General features: G+C 40.5%; 1 protein-coding gene across 4 annotated transcripts in view; it reads right to left on the minus strand.

Moving 5' to 3' along the window:
- The window catches only part of slc12a7b (solute carrier family 12 member 7b), an 83218-nt gene that overhangs the window by 27690 nt on the left and 37846 nt on the right, over positions 1–17682 (minus strand). For all 4 annotated transcript variants that reach the window (XM_080865041.1, XM_080865040.1, XM_080865039.1 and 1 more), the window contains exons 2-4: positions 3678–3769; positions 2496–2627; positions 1276–1422 (exon numbers count right to left, since the gene is read on the minus strand). In XM_080865041.1, the coding sequence (XP_080721167.1) occupies positions 1276–1422; positions 2496–2627; positions 3678–3769 (371 nt within the window). The remainder of the gene's footprint in view (positions 1–1275; positions 1423–2495; positions 2628–3677; positions 3770–17682) is intronic.

A 17682-nucleotide genomic window follows, 5' to 3' on the forward strand; every position in this document is an offset into this window, starting at 1 on the left:
ATAAAGCAAGTAGGGCCGCACAGGTGGGAAAAGCCTCCAGTTGATCCAAAATGCTGACAGGGACTAAAAAGAGAGAGCAGGAGTTTTTCCCTTCCCGATGTTGCCAATTGCTTACTCACAGTGGGTGATCTCACTGTTGGGGGTCTCAGTATAATATTATGAATTGCAGGGTCCAAAATATCTAATATAAAACACCTAATAAGATCATTAATAACATGCTTCAAATTTGATAATTTGTGGATATTAAAAATGTAAAGTTTTGATAAGAATGGGTTTATTAATGGAAATGCACTTCACGGTTGATTCTTTGTTTAGGCAGTGTTACTCTTCAAACAGACGATGGTATGCCATTAGAAGATTTAATTATGAGACAAAAAGCATTTAGGGTCTGGGGTTTTCCTCCTTTCTACTTTGCCTGATTAAGCTGAAATAATCCATTGCCTGCCATGGGATTGGTGAATATAGCTACTGTGTGGGTGTGGACGGCGTCATGTTTCTGACAGTTTGCAGATGGACGGATTACACGTCAAGTCAGGTACCATTAGAAGCTGGACGAGCAGGAGAAATGGAGAGTCACAGTGGCTAAATATAGGAGGGATCAGTGGCCACTAATTCATCTTGCTGGCCATTCATTATGGCTGTCAACCAACCGAAGCAGCTTCTGGACCCAAAATCAGCAAAAACACTCAGCCGTGCGCACACACATGCACACACTCTTACATAATCCTGTTCTAATGAGTTAAAAGCTAAAGCCCTTGATAAAGAACAAATAATATTCAGCTCCTTCCAGTTCCTCTTATTCTATCATTTATCAATACATTGAAATGGTTTCCATCATAAAAAATAATCAGGAAGTAAATTCAAGGACAAAGGTTTGGTGTGAGATGTAGAAGGGAACACAAAACACCCATCAACGTTTACTCTGCACATAACCAGTCATACTTCCTTTACTGTAATGCAACATGGACCTAGAGTATGTTTAGCACAATGATCATGGTAACATGGCCTAATTTCAAATAATAAGGTCAGCATACTGAGCATATGTGTAAGTAGTCCATGTGAGCCTAAAGTTTCCACAGTTGTTTTCTACTTTGGATTGTCACAGATCACATCAGCCATGCAGCTGTGGCTGTTTAAAACTTGCATTTTTATAATCTTCTAATTCACAAACTCTTTAGGCCTTGAGACAAGCATTAATGCCACATTTTAGGGGGAAAAAGCAAAAAGAGAGAGACTCAGAAACAAACACATAGACTGTGATGATGAAGTACTCACACATGAGCAGCATAAGCCGACAATAGCCAAGGACTCCAAGATGCCGGCAGTGCCAACAATCCAGGTAAGGCGCAGAAACAGGATGACCCCCAGAATATTCTGGAGGCATGGGAGGTAGACACCCATGAACGTCCCCATCTGAGGGCTCTGTAAGGCAGGAAGGGCAGGGGGAGGATTTGGGAGAGAAGCGACAAAGCAGAAGATGAGAAAACATTAAAAATATTTGTGTTTGATGGAAGGAGTGATTAAGGATATGACAACAGAGGAAAGAAGTGAAAACTGCTGTGCAAACTGAAAACTGCTGAAACCCTTACAGCCATAAATAAAACAATTAAAAAACATCACCAGAGACAAAGAAGCAGAAGCAAAGAGGGAAATAAAGACAGAGTGTAAAAGAAAGTACACATTATTAAACACTGTATAAGTCAAAACCACTACCCCAAAAGTACAACTGACTTCCATCTTATTCCTTGCAAGGAACGGTATTTTCACAACAACAAGCAGAAAGACCGCAAGGAGAATAACAGGCCTACCCACCATCTAACTCCAAATGTAAGATACTCGTCCCACTTTTTCAGGCAAAGAGGTGCAAGAATGCCAAGAATGGCATCCACTTCTTTCTTTAGTAAGATGCTCCTAAAAGCCAGTGGGAGGTGCTCAAGGCCCATTTCTACACATTGGGACGTGATGGGGCAACTGGGATGTGACCCAGGCTGTGGTTACAAAAGCATGGCAGCACTGTGGAAACTACTCTTTTCAAAGAATGACAAAACAAAAGCATCGAAGGAGAGGCTGAAGGAAAGGCTTGTGCTGGACTGGTGATGGTGTTTATCAGAATTTTATCTTTGAAATGAGCCTGACCCTGCCTCTTCTTCTTGTTTACTTGGCAAAATCAGTTTTTCACTGTAGCCGTTTCACAAAACAAAATGTTGACTCAGTGACTAAACAGACTTCCTCTAAGCAGTAATACACACACGCATATTAATAATAATAACATTTTTTTCTGAGGAACAAAAACGTTTTAAGAGATGTATTAAAGATGGAAAAGCACAGAGAGAACAAAAACAAACAGCGGTGGCTTCATCGGTCAAAGACCTGGTTATATAATGACAGGTCAGCAGATTTAAAAGAACAACTGTTAATATGCAACTGTACATTACCATGTATGTAATGCATGCAAACACAAACTAAAAGCTCCACTACAGTGTGTGCTTCTTTACCTTAACAGCCTTCTTCTTTGGCCCCTCATCGTCATCAGCCTCCTCGTGCTCTTGTGCACCCTGTGAGAGATTGGTGTAGTTTGCGAGTTTACTGAGGAAGGATGACACCATGGGGTTGCTGTCCATTTCCTCCTGCAATAAAGAAACTCATCTTTAACAGCTAAACAGCAGCAGTCTTGTACAAATGACCTTTTCAAAATGACATTCAGTGGGAGCTTTTATGCTCATTTCAGGCTCAAAACTGTTATAGCTGAACTTTACTAGCAGCCTTGTATGATTTGTTTTTCAAAATCATTCCTTTAGATCTTATACTGGGCTTTAGTGCAGCCAGTGCATCTACTGTCTTCATTTTAAGCCATCTACCTTCTGACTGGCTGAATACTAAAAGAAAAGAATAGGCTGGTGGGGCTTTCATGCTCACAGACAGAGCCGTGTACCTGAGAAGCATATTCAGGAAATCTGCTCTCATTAAGTTCATACAGAGCCAAGAGTAGAAACAGAAAGTATGGTTCAGAGCAGCCTGATGCTTGAACTTTGGGCTTGCAGGAATTATATGTTCATATATATCACATCAAGGAAAAACTTCAAAGTTTAATTTGGCCTTTTGATGGGCAGTTATCGCATGAAGTCTTCCATTTGCAAAACAAACTGTGCAAAATTTTGTATTTTCATCCATTCAAAGCATATTTGAAAAGCATTCCTGGATCAACTTCAGAACCAAAAGCCGCGGCTGTCTTATTGATTCTACACAAGCGCCAGTGACCACAGAGCAACAAGGTCCGCCAAATGGCAGAGGCAAGCAGCAGGCAAAGGTTCAGCTGAATGGAGTTAAATGAATGTACCAGTTTTTATGGCAAATAAACTTCTTGACTGACACATTGTTGAGCTAAGGGTAAATTGGTGCTTTTACCTCTGCGAGTTTCTATTTATTTAGTTCACCACAACTTAGACTGTTGTTCCAGCATACTTGGCATTAATGAATGGTTTGAGCTTCACAGACTAGCTCCAACTTAGGCTGCAGATAAGGTTCAGCCAGGGTTCTGGTGAATTTATAGTTTTTACTGTGGAGTTTGGGCTTTCTCTTTCCCAGCCTAAGCACAGTCACATTTCCTTGTGTAGTGGAACACACTCCTTGGCTTGTGAAATGATAGCGACATCCACATGATGATGTTGGGCAGTTACCTCAAAAAGTGCCATGTTGGTGCCATCGTAGCTGTTGCCTTTGTCGTCTGTGTTGTTGATAAAAGGACTGTTTTCCTTTGGGACTCCATCACCTGTAGAAACACAGTTTTCTCGTTATGTGAAATGCAGAGGAGATTTAACACATCGTGTAACCAAAACTCAATATAACCAGTGACTGGAAAACAATTGCTGTAAGAACCACAGTACATAATAATGCTGTTCATGGATCTTCATCCTGACAATGTTCGGTGGAAGTAAAGAAAACTTCAGATGGTTGCTTATGCAAATCATTATCACATGTTTCCATTTGTAAGGCGTTCCTCTTCTTATATCCAAGAACTTCCTGACAGTTTGGTTGACTCAGTGCAGGGACTGCCACAAATGTCATGTCACCACGCTGGTAGCAGAAAAACATTGAATGGGAGAAGCCAGAAAGATCTTTTAAGAAGACAATGAAACTATTCTCCACTAGTAAAGCTATTGCAGATGGTGTTATCTCTGAAAAAATATGATAAATTACCTTGGACAAGTACTTATACCAAGTAAGGCTGGGCCATATCATACCGTTCACGGTAATACCGGTATAATGTTGGGCAATGATAAGAAAATGAAATATCAGGATAGAATATGGGTAAAACACGCATGCGCAGTGCCTTTGTTTTCATACGCACATGGCGGAAAAAGCACGGCGGCGAGAGAGAATGAGAAGGGCAAAAGCGGATCGTTGAATGAAACAGATGAACCAGAATTGGGTTGTAAAAATGCTGCAGCTTCAGTGGTGTGGAACTGGTTTAGCTTTCGTCCATCAGATACACAACAAAGCACTATTTTTGGTAGAGCATGCTAGTGGGGCATCGTTATTAGCGAGTGTTTTGGAAAATACGGCGCACTTAAAATCGATCCTTTGATATTTCTGAAAGTCGACAGTGCCCCTTATAATCCCATGTGCCTTATGTATGAACTCTGATCGTGTTTACTGACCTCAAAACTATTTTATGTCGTACACGGCGCTGGAAAATCTGTCAAATGTTTCAGTACAACTTTGCTAAGCTACGAAACCCGCACAGCTTGATGGATTGTCGGAGCATTACGGCTATCGTAGGCAGGAGCCTCGCAGAGTGATACGTACTGTGCTTCAACATAATATTACTGTATTGTGTGTGTATAACCTCTTTTTAAGTTTTGTGGATATTATACATGGTTATGCTGAGGATATGTCGGCCAATTTCCACTGGAAATGCCTTTTGGTTAAACTGTCAGCGAGGAATTTGCATTTGCAGTGTTAATTTTTTATATAACTTTAATGCACATAAAAAAGCTGCTTGTTTAAGTGAAAATACATTGATGTGGGTTTTTTTGCACTAATAAAGTTGTGGAGTTGTAAAGTATTTTTTCTAGTGTCAATTATATCATCAGTTATATCATTATCTCAAATTTTCAAATGTATATCGTGACAAATATTTTTGGTCATATCGCCCTGCTCTAATTCCAAGACATCTCGTCCATGTAACATCTAAAGTTGTTAAACGGAGGTCATTATTCAGTTCATTATTCAAAAAGTTCATTATTTGCTGAGGTGATCCCTGAAGATGTCTCAGGGAGGTTTTTTTTTTTTGGAACAGGTTCAAAAATAAGACTCGAATTTTGTTTGACAGTACAGTCTATTAGAACACACCTGTAACCATCCATCCTGAGGACGGGGCAAGGTTTGTATTTTCATCCTACTGAAAAAAAACAATCCAACAGGTGGACGTGATTCCATCTAAAATTAATACATTACTTGCTATATTCAGTGACTCCTGCTAACAATTGTTATCTGATGTAATCAGTCTTATTTCTTTTTTGGACATACACTAAACCCACTTTGGCGTCATGCATCTGACTCTCACATCATTGCATTTTTAATAACCCACATCATGGTGATGAGATATCCATAAATAATTTATACCTAAACTAGAAATTAAGTCTTACTCTGTAAGTGCAAGTTAGCAAAGGACAGTGGGAATATAGATGGAAAGACTAATATCAAAGACATTACTACAGATCACACAAAACATATTTCGTATTCTTAAAAATACATAACAGTGCAACCAAGAGTTGTGTTGGATATTTTCTCACTGAAAATACAACACAAGTATTGGTTCCCATGTTTTTCCTCATCAAGATTAATAACACTGGTTATTTTATGGTCTGTAGCAGAGGTTTTTGAAACACGCTGTCTTTCCTCTGTGTCTACTTTGTCAACTGCATGATGAATCTTGTAGTTGTTCTGTATTACCCACAGCGACCCAGCCGTCTTCAGAAGGGACATTCTAGCACCAAGCTGAGAACCACGTCTTTGCTGCTTGGGCTGGCAAACTACACAGCAATGCAAACCAAACTTTTTGAATGAACGGACACCTTAGAGCGCAGGGTGTGATGGTGTGTGAAATCCAGATAAATGTGATAAATAAAGATCATCTCAGAGAGAGAGATTGTGTGAGTGTGTGTGCGTGCCATTCCATTAGTTTAATTTGCAGGTAATTACATTATAGTGTCAGAAATATTAAAGTGAGGAGGAGTGAACAGACGTTTAAGCAGTTGAAGCCTGCTGTGCAGAGACTAAAACAGTCAAAAATAGGTTGTGTGTTTATGACCAATAAAACGCTATAAATAAAGTCCAATGAGGCAAAAAATGAAGCAATAAATATGAGCTTCAAATGGAACTCAAGAAAAATAAACAGAGGTGGCGTGTGTAGAGTTCATACCAACGCACCCACGCAGAACAAACCCACGACAGAAAACAGAAAAAATAAGTGGACAACTCCTTTATATCCCGACACAAAAAAGGCAGCAAACTATGTTTTTCACAAAAAGCCACACCACTTCAAATGCTGCTTTCATGCATGCACACATAAACTGAGGTCAATTCTATCTGGGCGAAGACTATGCAAGTGACAACTGGAGTCTTTTTAAGCACTCCAGCTCATTAGTTTTAACTTCAAAGAAGTTAAAGGGTCACAAATTGATCACTTTTAAAAAAGAAGATGCTTATATTTTAATACAGAGGTAAAAGATGAATTGATGTTATTAAATTATGCAGGAAAGCAGAAGATCTGCTTATATTTGGCATTTTTTAACTGAAACATGCAAAGGTCAGTATTAATACTGAGTGGTTCAAATGTAAATATGTGTAAATAAAGTTGCTGTTTGAAGCTCCACAGTATAAAATGAGTCTATTCTACTTAAAAATAACACAACTGTCTGTGATGAGCCTATCCAGAGCAAAACAGCTGAAGTTTAAACACTGGCCCAAAAATACGTGCACTGCATCTCTCCACCTGTTTAGATTGATAGTTCGCAACCAGTCAGTGCTGGGCCTTTTCCATTCATCAGCAGCCGGAGCTGCCTACTGCAGAGGGGATTTCACGAGTAACTTTTGCTGCTTGATCCAGCTGCTGGGGGAATAAGAGGCTTGTAGAGTGGCTTAGCCCGTTGGTAATCACAGAGAAAGTCATTACGTCCTTGTACTGTGACACTCTGTAAAAGAGCGTTCTATGTGGGACAGCACGTAGAGAACATCAGGGAGGGACACAATATTTCACAGAGTGTGGAATGAGTGAATTTAAGGCAAAGCATGAAGCAAGTGCAGGTAAAGGTGAGTCAGCCTTAGCCAGTCATCACTTAGCTATTCTTTTCAGTGCTACACGCCACCGGTAATCATTGTCTTAAATGACTCTGGCTAAATCCTCTTTGAGACCAGGCAGCAGGCTAAAACTGTCAATGTTTCCAAATCAGGTGAGGTTTCTGTTTTAAGTCCATATGTAAATTGGTTAAGACGTCAGTCAGGAAGTGAAGAGAACCGTTCACCTGTCCTCAAGTGAAGGAAGGATCTTTGGTAATACAATCCCACGCTGCACTTAAGACACCCTAATGGACTTTTCAAAGGCATCTAATTTCTCTAATATACAGGTATCAAGCCATGATTGTTTTATGAAGTACTTTCAACGTCAAGAATGTTCAGGATTTTTTGTGATCTGAAAAGTGTAAAATAGCTATGAATGTTTGAATACACAATAAAGACGGTGAGTTGATTTATCAGTTTAACTGCATGGTTGTAGCTTTCCGAACGATGTTATCTGCAGCGTGTGAAGTGATGTCTTTAAGGTTATTTAATAAAAACAATATAAATAAAAACTATCAAGGGGCTTTACCCCTTCTTTACTACAAGCCAACAGAAACCAGAGAGACTTTCTGCATTATTATAAAAACTTTTGTTCATTTATGCATCCATTTTTCTTTGCTTCTTTATCTGGATCACATTGTTGTGTCCGACATGAATACTGATGTCATCTGTTAATTAAATCTGCAATCTCATGCTCCTTTGTTCTAAAAATATCTCAACTAGTCTGTGTGGGGCGACAAATTTGTCTCACCCTGAGGTGATCGAATCCTCCGGTGACCTTAAGACGCACTTCAACATCCTAAACGAAGAAAAAGTGCCAGGTGCCACAATCCCCCCATACTGCAATTGCTGCAGTGATTGTTGCAGTGGATTATTTAGTGGAGGAAGGGGCGGATCACAGGGACAAATACGGGGGATTCAACAGAAGATGAAGATTATCTGCACATGTCCCTCTGTCTTAAGTATAATCTGGAATGGTTTAGCGCAAATGTCACTGTATGTGTGTGAGTGTGCTTGCATGGAGGGGTCCACAGGCACATGGTCGAGATTCACATATCGCCATGGTGTGAACAGATGTTGGCCTCTGTTCACATTGCAGAAGTTGCCATCTACCTTGGACTAATTCACCCTGCTTTCAGTGATCTTATGTTTTTGTTTAAATATATTTGATTGCAGTCTAATCCTAAATTTCGTGTGAATCATATCATCAACCATATCATAAAGAAACAAATAAGCAAAAGTCTTGTTCTGGTTCTTTCCTCTTTATTTTTGCCTGAAACTAAAGCATCATGATGACTGTAGTGTTTCAAATGAGCTTTATAAATAAACCTGCCTTGCCCCAAACTACCCCTTTGTTTGGGTAATCATTCCACCAAGATTATTACCCATCCTGCTTTGCTGATGCAAAGTCCTTACATCATCTGTTCTCAAGTCAGCTCAAGATTGCTGATGGTGCACTGCAATCTAGTTCAAAAGGAGCAAAGGATGTAAATGTTTGCAAATATGCACCTGTGAGGAAAAAGCCAGCCAGTGCTACATGTAAAAAAAAAGAAAAAAAGAAGAAGGAATGTGGACACATGAATAACCAGATCAGCAGTTTATAGTGAAGTGTCAAAGCAAAGGTTATAGCATGTCAAACAAAGGACACACACGGTTATGCTCAGCTGATATTCCCCGTCTGGATGCTCCTCTTATGATTATCTATTTATTAGGGGTGCAACGATACACAAAATTCACGGTTCGGTTCGGTTCGATACTTTGGTGTCACGGTTCGATATTTTTTCGATACAAAAAAAATGTTCATGCCTTTTTAATTTGTCATTTATTAAAATTATAAATATATATTTTAACTCAAAAGTACAGTTTTTAAATTTAACCCTAACCCTTGTGCGCGTTTTTTATTTTGACAGCGAATGCGCACCTGCGGACCACTTATGTGCAGCCCTGGTTATTTAGCTCGTCATATTGCAGCCACAGAAATTCTTTTGTCCATGAAACCATGAAGCTGCACTTTCTTTTTGCCTTATAGTCTGATTTGTCATAACTTCTCCGTTTTGTGGTAAGCTTTTCTTTGGCTGTCACTTCTTCACCCTGACCTGTCTTATTTGGCTCAGAAGAAATGAAATATATATCCTCCTGCTTTTACACACGCACTCACATAAGCTCAGCGATTCTCTGTGCGATCAACCTCTCACATGTTTAAGCTTGCTGCGGGAGATTTCACTTGTCATGTTTGCATAGTGAGCTAACGATTAATAAGACGATGTCAGAGGAATTGGTGCACAAATTTTCATCACTCACAGATCAGTGCTGTCGCTCTCTATACACAGTTCGCACGATTGCAAAGTGAAAGCAAAAAACAAGCGCAAATTCAAACGCGATTTCAATATGTCACATATTGACAGTGGCTCACCGATGCCAATGACATAATTACCCAGCTACATTTCTGAAAGAATGCAAAAGCATTGACATATATTTTTCTTCCTACAATAGCCCGACGGGCAGGGAAGAGATAGATTTTGGTAGCCCGACTGAAAAAAATCGCTAGCCCCAGGACGTCGGGCTAGCGATATTGCAAGCCCTGTATCTGATTGAGGAATCACTCATCTTTGGAAAAGAGAGTTTATTACAGAGAAATGTCTCTTTCCAAAATAAAAGCTATACTATCCGCTTCTTCCGGGCTATATTCTCAGCAGCATAAGGAGAATCATGTGCTAACAGCTGTCTAAATGACTGTTTTTGTCTTTGCACTAGGATGATGTCGGCGTAAATGTGCAGTCATATTCGTTGTGTTCCTACTAGTGATTTCAGGTTAATCTCGTTGAAATGACCTTAACGCCACAACACGGCAAATCTCCGTTAACGAGCTACCGCCGATCGCCCCGTGCATGGGGCTAGACGGCCAACACGTTAACGAGCTAACTGTGCTAACACACTAGCTCCCACCCATGTAATTGAGCATTGCACGGCACATCCAACATACTGTTTTACTTTAGTCCATGACTCGCTTACCTTCAGGGTCATACATCACATGAAAACCAAAATAATTCCAAACGCCAGATCTGGAGAGCTTAACTTCTGTCTTGCTAGCTTGCCCTGCGCTCTTCCTTCTGACTATGCTGTCTGTGTTGAGCACTCAGTGGATCTGCGCTCGACAGTGCAGCCTAGGCGGAGTAGTCGAACGCAGATTCACTGAGCGCTCAACACAGACAGCATCGTCAGAAGGAAAGTTGATAAAATAAATTACAAATGTTGTATTGTTCGATACATATGCGTACCGAACCGAAAGCACTGTATCGAACGGTTCAATATCGATACGAATATCGTTGCACCCCTACTATTTATGTAACCATAGTAGCCCCTAACCACTCATCTCGCCCAGCATTAGAGGATTAAACCAAACAAAACCAACATTAGTGTCCAACCTTCACTATATTTAAATAATCACAACAAAGAAAGCAAGAGTCTCCTGCCAACCATAGCCTAAAAACTGCTCCTGCCTGATCTTTTCACTGTGTAACCCTGCCTTCATCACACAGGTCATCATTTCCAAATCTTCTGTAATGTTTACTCTCACACACTCATTAATCCCCCCTCATTTCCATCCAGAACAAGCAGATGTTTTCATCCAAACAGGCAGTGTCTGAACCAAACATACTACGAGGCAGCAAAAAAAAGCAGATACAGCAGACAGAACATGTAAGGTACGTCCCGGTGAATGGAGCAGACCGGCTTGCAGTTAAAGAGCCGCATATTCAATCACAGCTGGTACAGACTAAGCAAGAGCAACCAGGTACAAGAACGTGTCCCTAACCCTGCATTAGCTCATGTTACAGCAAAACACTAAAGCTACAAATACTGCAAATGTTCAATTTGCAGTATTGAGCAGCACACTTTAAAAAGTGAGCTTTAAGTAGCAGAATTATTTGTGATGATTAGTGCAGTTTTCCCTCATACACTGATGGCAAAATGATTCAAATGTAAGAAAGAGTTTGGGATTTGAGCAATAAAAAAACATAAGGAACGAGCAGGCTGAAGCCTCTTGTGTAATGTGTGATGAATGAATGCAGGTGGGTTTGACGGTTAAAGCTGTGTGTGTTTGTGTACATGATCCACTTTTGCAGGTGCCGAGGACAGACTGCTGGTGCTATAGCGCATTACGTGACCTCAACAAATGCGACATTGCTGAAGGGCATATATAATTGGGGCTAACTAAATGGAAATATAGAAAGGTTAAATTAACCGCCTAAGTAGCAAAAACCATCATGCCCCTTATCTCCAATGCTTTCAAGGTGGACAGAAACCTTTGGCATGAGCTAAAGCTTGCTAACAACACACACTAACTGCCAAGAAAAATTTGAATCAGCTCAGGAAAAAATTATGTTTGGCTTTGTTTTGTGTTTCAGCAGTGAGATAAAATTGTATTTAAGACATTAACACTTAGTGAGAAATACATTTGAGTGCATTAGAGCTCATAAATTAATTTGAAGTGGCACACACCTACGCATGCAAGAGCAAACCTTGTGGCCACCATTACTTTTTGGATGATACTCATGAAAGCTGCAGGACACAGGAGGTTAAGAGCAGGATAAACAGAGTCCAGATGGTTACATGCTAGACTGCCCCCAACATCTGCAATTCCAAACTCATTGTTTTACATCACAGTCAGCGTTGTTACATAACAGAGTGGGATTCCCTGATTGTGCCACCGTGCTCTGCACAGTTGAAGATGGTTAGAGGCAGCTCGATGTTTCTCTCAAACAGTCAGTCGTCTTTCAGCTCGCCTCTGTTCAGAAGCCACGGCTAAAGTTAGACTCCATCAGCACTCTGCTACTTACTCCAAATATATGTGCAGGTACATTGAGGATGTGCTAATGGCTAGGCTCAGCCTCTATATTCACTGTGGTAATAAATGACCACGCATCCTATTTATAACCACTAAGCCGTCCGCTGTGATGACGCTGTAAGCTGCCTAACACTGTCGGTGTTAGCCCGTGGCTCAATGTACTATGGTGGGCAGAAAAAGACACAAAGGTTTTAAAAAAGTCAATACCGAGAGAATATCAGATATTCAAAAATTACAAGTCAAAAATCTATTTTTTTAGCCTGTGGTTAATGCATAAAAAAGATTCCATTACTGACCCCAAGATTAGGAAAGGGCAGAAACAAGAAGGAATTTATATTTTTATGCACTTTGCCCTTTGCTGGATGTCAGTGCATTTATTTTTAGGGCAAATTTCTAAACTCTGCTTGGGAAAGTTTGTGCCATGCTCCGCCCATCGATTCCCACACTTTACAAAAAATTGAGATTTTTGATTTTGTGAGTCTCAAAACAAAAAAAACCCAACAACAATAAAGGAGTAAAGCATCTTGATCCCTTAAATTCACACTGAATACAGAGAAAGCGAGACACTACGACCTCTGTTGAACCCAAATTTATACCTCTGAAGATATATATGCACGTTACACACTGAACCAATTCTTCACAATATAATCACAATTTATCAGTGCAGCGACCGCGGGGGTAGAAAACGGCTTTTAAGAAGGAGTGAAGATAAACTTACCCTTCTGTCGAGACCCTCCCCTGTGCTCCATCCTGAGGAGCGGGGCTAAAAAGAAGGGCGGGAAGGGGGCTGGGTTCCTAGCAGTGGTCCCTGTGAAACTCCAGTAGTACAGGGCTCAAAGTAGAAAGATATTGCCAGTGAGGTGCTGAAGTCAGGAATGCTGCCCCGAGCTGTGTGGATAACGTGAGGATCAGCTATTTCTGTGACAGTGTGTGGGTGCTTGTGTGTGTGAAAAGTGGCCTGTGACGACGACGATCAGCGACATCAGCCATGCATCACAAAGCACCCTCACCCTCCTGCTGACAGACCGGCAAGCACACATGTCCAAGTGTGTGCACACACACACATACACACCCAAGTTCTCTCACTCAACCTTGCTAAGCTACTGATCACTGTGTGTGCATGTATGAACACACACACAAAATGGGGAGGAGCAAAGAAAGCAAGCAGAGTATGCAGAAGCTTACAGTCTGGAGTAAAACAGAGAGATTGGTTTAGGTTAGTGGAGCTGGAGGAAGAAGGAAGGATGAGTCAATGTGCTCTCAGCCTCCCTCTCTCGCACACACACAGCAAAGAGGAAAGATACAAAAATCCTTTTCCCCCGTTAATAAAAAGCACATTTGTGGTGCTGACAGAGCAGAATTACCACATGCCCTCTGAAATGAGAGCTGTGCAGTACATCGTTCCGAATCGATTCGTGTTTACCGATTTAAACTACAGGTACAGGGCTGACCTCCTGCCTGACCTTCAGGGTGTCACAAACATTGCATTGATCAGCACAGTATGAGACACATTTTCATATCTTATTCAGGACATCTAATTGATGTAATGCTTTCCCTAGCCACTTACCCTAACCATGAAAAGGTTCATACCTAACCCTTAGTCTAAACATAACCATGACCTAATTGTAACCGTGACACTAAAACCATATTTTGAGCCTCTAAAATACCTTCGAACTCATAGGGACAGGCACTTTGTCCCCATAAGTGTCTGTTGTACTCCACAGGTATATAATTTTCTGTCCTCACAAAGATGTCTAAACATGTAGCAATAAAATCACCTTAATCTGTAAATTGGCTTTGGGGACCTGGGTGGGGTCACCTTCCTTTTAACCCTTATGTTGTGCTCCTGTACCCCTAGACTATGACGTAACACACACACACACACACACACACACACACACACACACACACACTAAGAAATTTTTTACCATAAAAACAGATGCCATTAAAATTTTTATTCCCCCCTGTATTTAATTTCTGAATTAGCAAATAACTTGTTCAGTTTTTCAGAAAGAAAAATGATCTGAAAATGATCATGCATCAATGAATATATGTAACATACTAGGGGTGCAACGATACTCGTATCGCTATTGAACCGTTCGATACAGTGCTTTCGGTTCAGTACGGATATGTATCGAACAATACAAAATTTTTAATTTATTTTATCAACTTTCCTTCTGACGAGGCTGTCTGTGTTGAGCACTCAGTGGATCTGCGCTCGACAGTGCAGCCTAGGCGGAGTAGTCGAACGCAGATTCACTGAGCGCAGGGCAAGCTAGCGAGACAGAAGTTAAGCTCTCCTTGCAACATGGCGAACTGAACCTCCTCCACCCTCATTCAGATGTGGCGTTTGAAACTATTTTGGTTTTCATGTGATGTATGACCTTGAAGGTAAGCGCGTCATGGACAAAAGTAAAACAGTATGTTGGATGTGCCACGCAATGATCAATTACATTGGTGGGAACTAGTGCGTTAGCGCAGTTAGCTCGTTAACAGAGATTTGCCGTGTTGTGGCGTTAACGTCATTTTAACGAGATTAACGCTGACAGCACTAGTGGGAACACAACGAATATGACTGCACATTTACTCCGACATCATCCTAGTGCAAAGACAAGTGGAAGCAGACAAAAACAACAAGGATGCATGCTACAAACCTGACCCGAGTCATTTAGACAGCCGTTAGCACATGATTCTCCTTATGGGGACCTGATATGTTCAATGTGCTGCTGAGAATATAGCCCAGAAGACGCGTATAGTATAGCTTTTATTTTGGAAAGAGCCATTTCTCTGTAATAAACTCTCTTTTCCAAAGATGAGTGATTTCTCGATCAGATAGATTTATTATTTTATCCCTTTGTTGTTTCAGCAACATTAAATTTAAAAACTACTTTTGAGTTAAAATATATATTTATAATTTTAATAAATGACAAATTAAAAAGGCATGAACATTTTTTGTATCGAAAAAATATCTAACCGTGACACCAAAGTATCGAACCAAACCGTGAATTTTGTGTATCGTTGCACCCCTAATACATACATATATAAATATCTCTTTTTAACATCGGCCAACCAGAGGTGAGTGCTTTCAAAGCACCACGCTTTAGTGTCATGCATACCAAGGTTATTATCGTTAACGAAAACTAACGAAATAACGAAAACAAGAAGTGAAAAAACATTTTCGTTAACGGAAATAAAAATAAAAACAAAAAAAGGAAAACTAACTAAAACTGTAATGAGTGTTCACAAAACTAACTAAAATTAACTGAATTTATAGCAAAAATGTGTTTAGTTTTCGTTGATGTGTGTGTGTCATACAATAGTCAAGGGTGAAAATGAAGTTTAGTTTCCAGATTTATTTCTTGCTGTCTCATTATGCCAGCAGGTGGCAGTATGTTAGTCGAGTCGTCTGTGTTGCTGCTCCGTCCACGCGCAGAATCATGTCAGGAAAAGTGGGGAGAAAGCGCCAGAGTCCAATTTGGGATTACTTTGAATATGACTGTGTTTTGGATGAAGCAAGTGTCTTGTAGTGGAAAGAGACAAATTATGAGGGACATTTCTCAAGGGAAAAAAATCCCACAAACCTTAAAGTGCACTTGAAAAGCTCACACAAGAAGGCTAACCTAGCTTACCTTGAGAAGGTAAGGGAGCACACTCAACCCTCATCCCCAGAAAATAGAAGCTAACCCCAGGCAAGGCAGCGTGATGCATCCCAAGACAACAGGACTGGGATATCTACACAACTGTGTGAGTCAATTGCCTTCAAAAAGTTTATCAATTCACTTGAACCAAAGTTACGAACACTGAAGAGTTAATAGTCTCATTGGGGCCAAGATATACATTTTATAGTTGCCTGGTATCAATGGTTGTTCATCTGCCCTAATTTATTTATTTATTTATTTAAAGAACCCATAGGTGGGAATGTGAGTTGTCTGTCTCTGCGTGTTAGCCCTGCGACAGACAGGCGACCTGTGCAGGGTGCAGGGTATGGTAGCTGGAATAGCAACATACCCAAGGATAAGCAGAAGAGAATGACTGATATGATGAAACTGGGATTTTGTTACACTTAATTATTGCAAACACGACTAAAACTATAACTGAAACTAATCAAAACTAAACTGAAACTAAGGATTTTCAAAAAAAATAAAAACTAAACTAAACTAGCAAACAATTGGTAAAAACTAATTAAAACTGATATAAAATTAAAAATCTGAAGTCAAAACTAAATAAAAATAAAAACTAATGAAAATTGCAAAACTATTAAAACCCTGATGCATACTTAATCTAAGATCAGGTTAAGCTAGACATCAGCTGGAAAGAGTCAAAGGTGTGCTACAGCCCCACAAACCGGACAGACAATGGCAGAAACAGCTCTGCCCCAGCTATTACCTTGAAGCCCGGTCAACCTAGAACCCTGCTGTCTTCCTTTGTACTGACTGCCCATTAATCTCTTTGTACAAGAGCATGTGAAATGGGCACTAATCACTTAACCAGATTAGGCTAATCCTGAACTTTTTATAAAACAGAAGTCAGTTGAGGCCCCAGAGTTGAGGAAGATATGGCTTTAAAGTCAGCAGGCAAAGTGAAGGTCTACTTGTGCTGTCTAGCCACATTCAGATGAATCAGTAAGAATCAGATCAGTGTTGCTTGCCAGCCTCGTATACGTTAACTGCTGGTCAGATTACCTGCAGAGGATCAATGTAGAGTCATCAGCCAGGGACAACTACAATACACCAGTTTAAGGAGCAGTTTGTGAATAACAACTTAAAAGGACAGAAAAAAAACACGTAGACTTCCTCGCTGTTACAAGCAGAGTTCAGTCATCTTTCAGCAGACAAAACTGAACATCTGCTGTCAGCGTCATTAAACTGGCAAAGCAGAGCTTAAAGAGAGGCTATCAAATCACACAGTAAGAAGATTTTGGTCGTATCAAGCTCCACTTGGTTTGATATCAGATGGATGCTGTTACTTTGTGTGTGTGTGTGTGTGTGTGTGTGTGTGTGTGTGTGTGTGTGTGTGTGTGTGTGTGTGTGTGTGTGTGCGTGCGTGCGTGCGTGCGTGCGTGCGTGCGTGCGTGCGTGCGTTTAAGTGTCTCCGTGTTATATTCTAAGCCTCTAAACCTGTCAGGTAAACAAACTGCTCTGCTGGGCAACACAAAGGATGGACACGAAGGACAGAATGTGTGAACGTGTCGCATTATACACAGAGAAGACTATAGAGCGCTGTCCAAACTTAAAGCTTTAAGCTAAAAAAGCCTAAATGACCATCTGTGATGTGAAGTCAGCAGATCCCGAATTAAACTTTTCTCAACTGTCAAGCAATGACCAATGACAGCAGACGATCCTGTTGACAAATGACAGGGTGTTAAATACTTCACAGGGTTACAAAAGCAAACAGAGCTGGGAACATCAATTAGTAACCAACCAACAGCTACACAAATGATGTGCAAACCTTTCTGTGAGGGCTCTCCTTAACGCTAAAGACTTCAACCGTGTATC

This window comes from Rhamphochromis sp. 'chilingali' (genome assembly GCF_963969265.1).
Source record: "Rhamphochromis sp. 'chilingali' genome assembly, chromosome: 18".
Lineage (NCBI taxonomy): Eukaryota > Metazoa > Chordata > Actinopteri > Cichliformes > Cichlidae > Rhamphochromis > Rhamphochromis sp. 'chilingali'.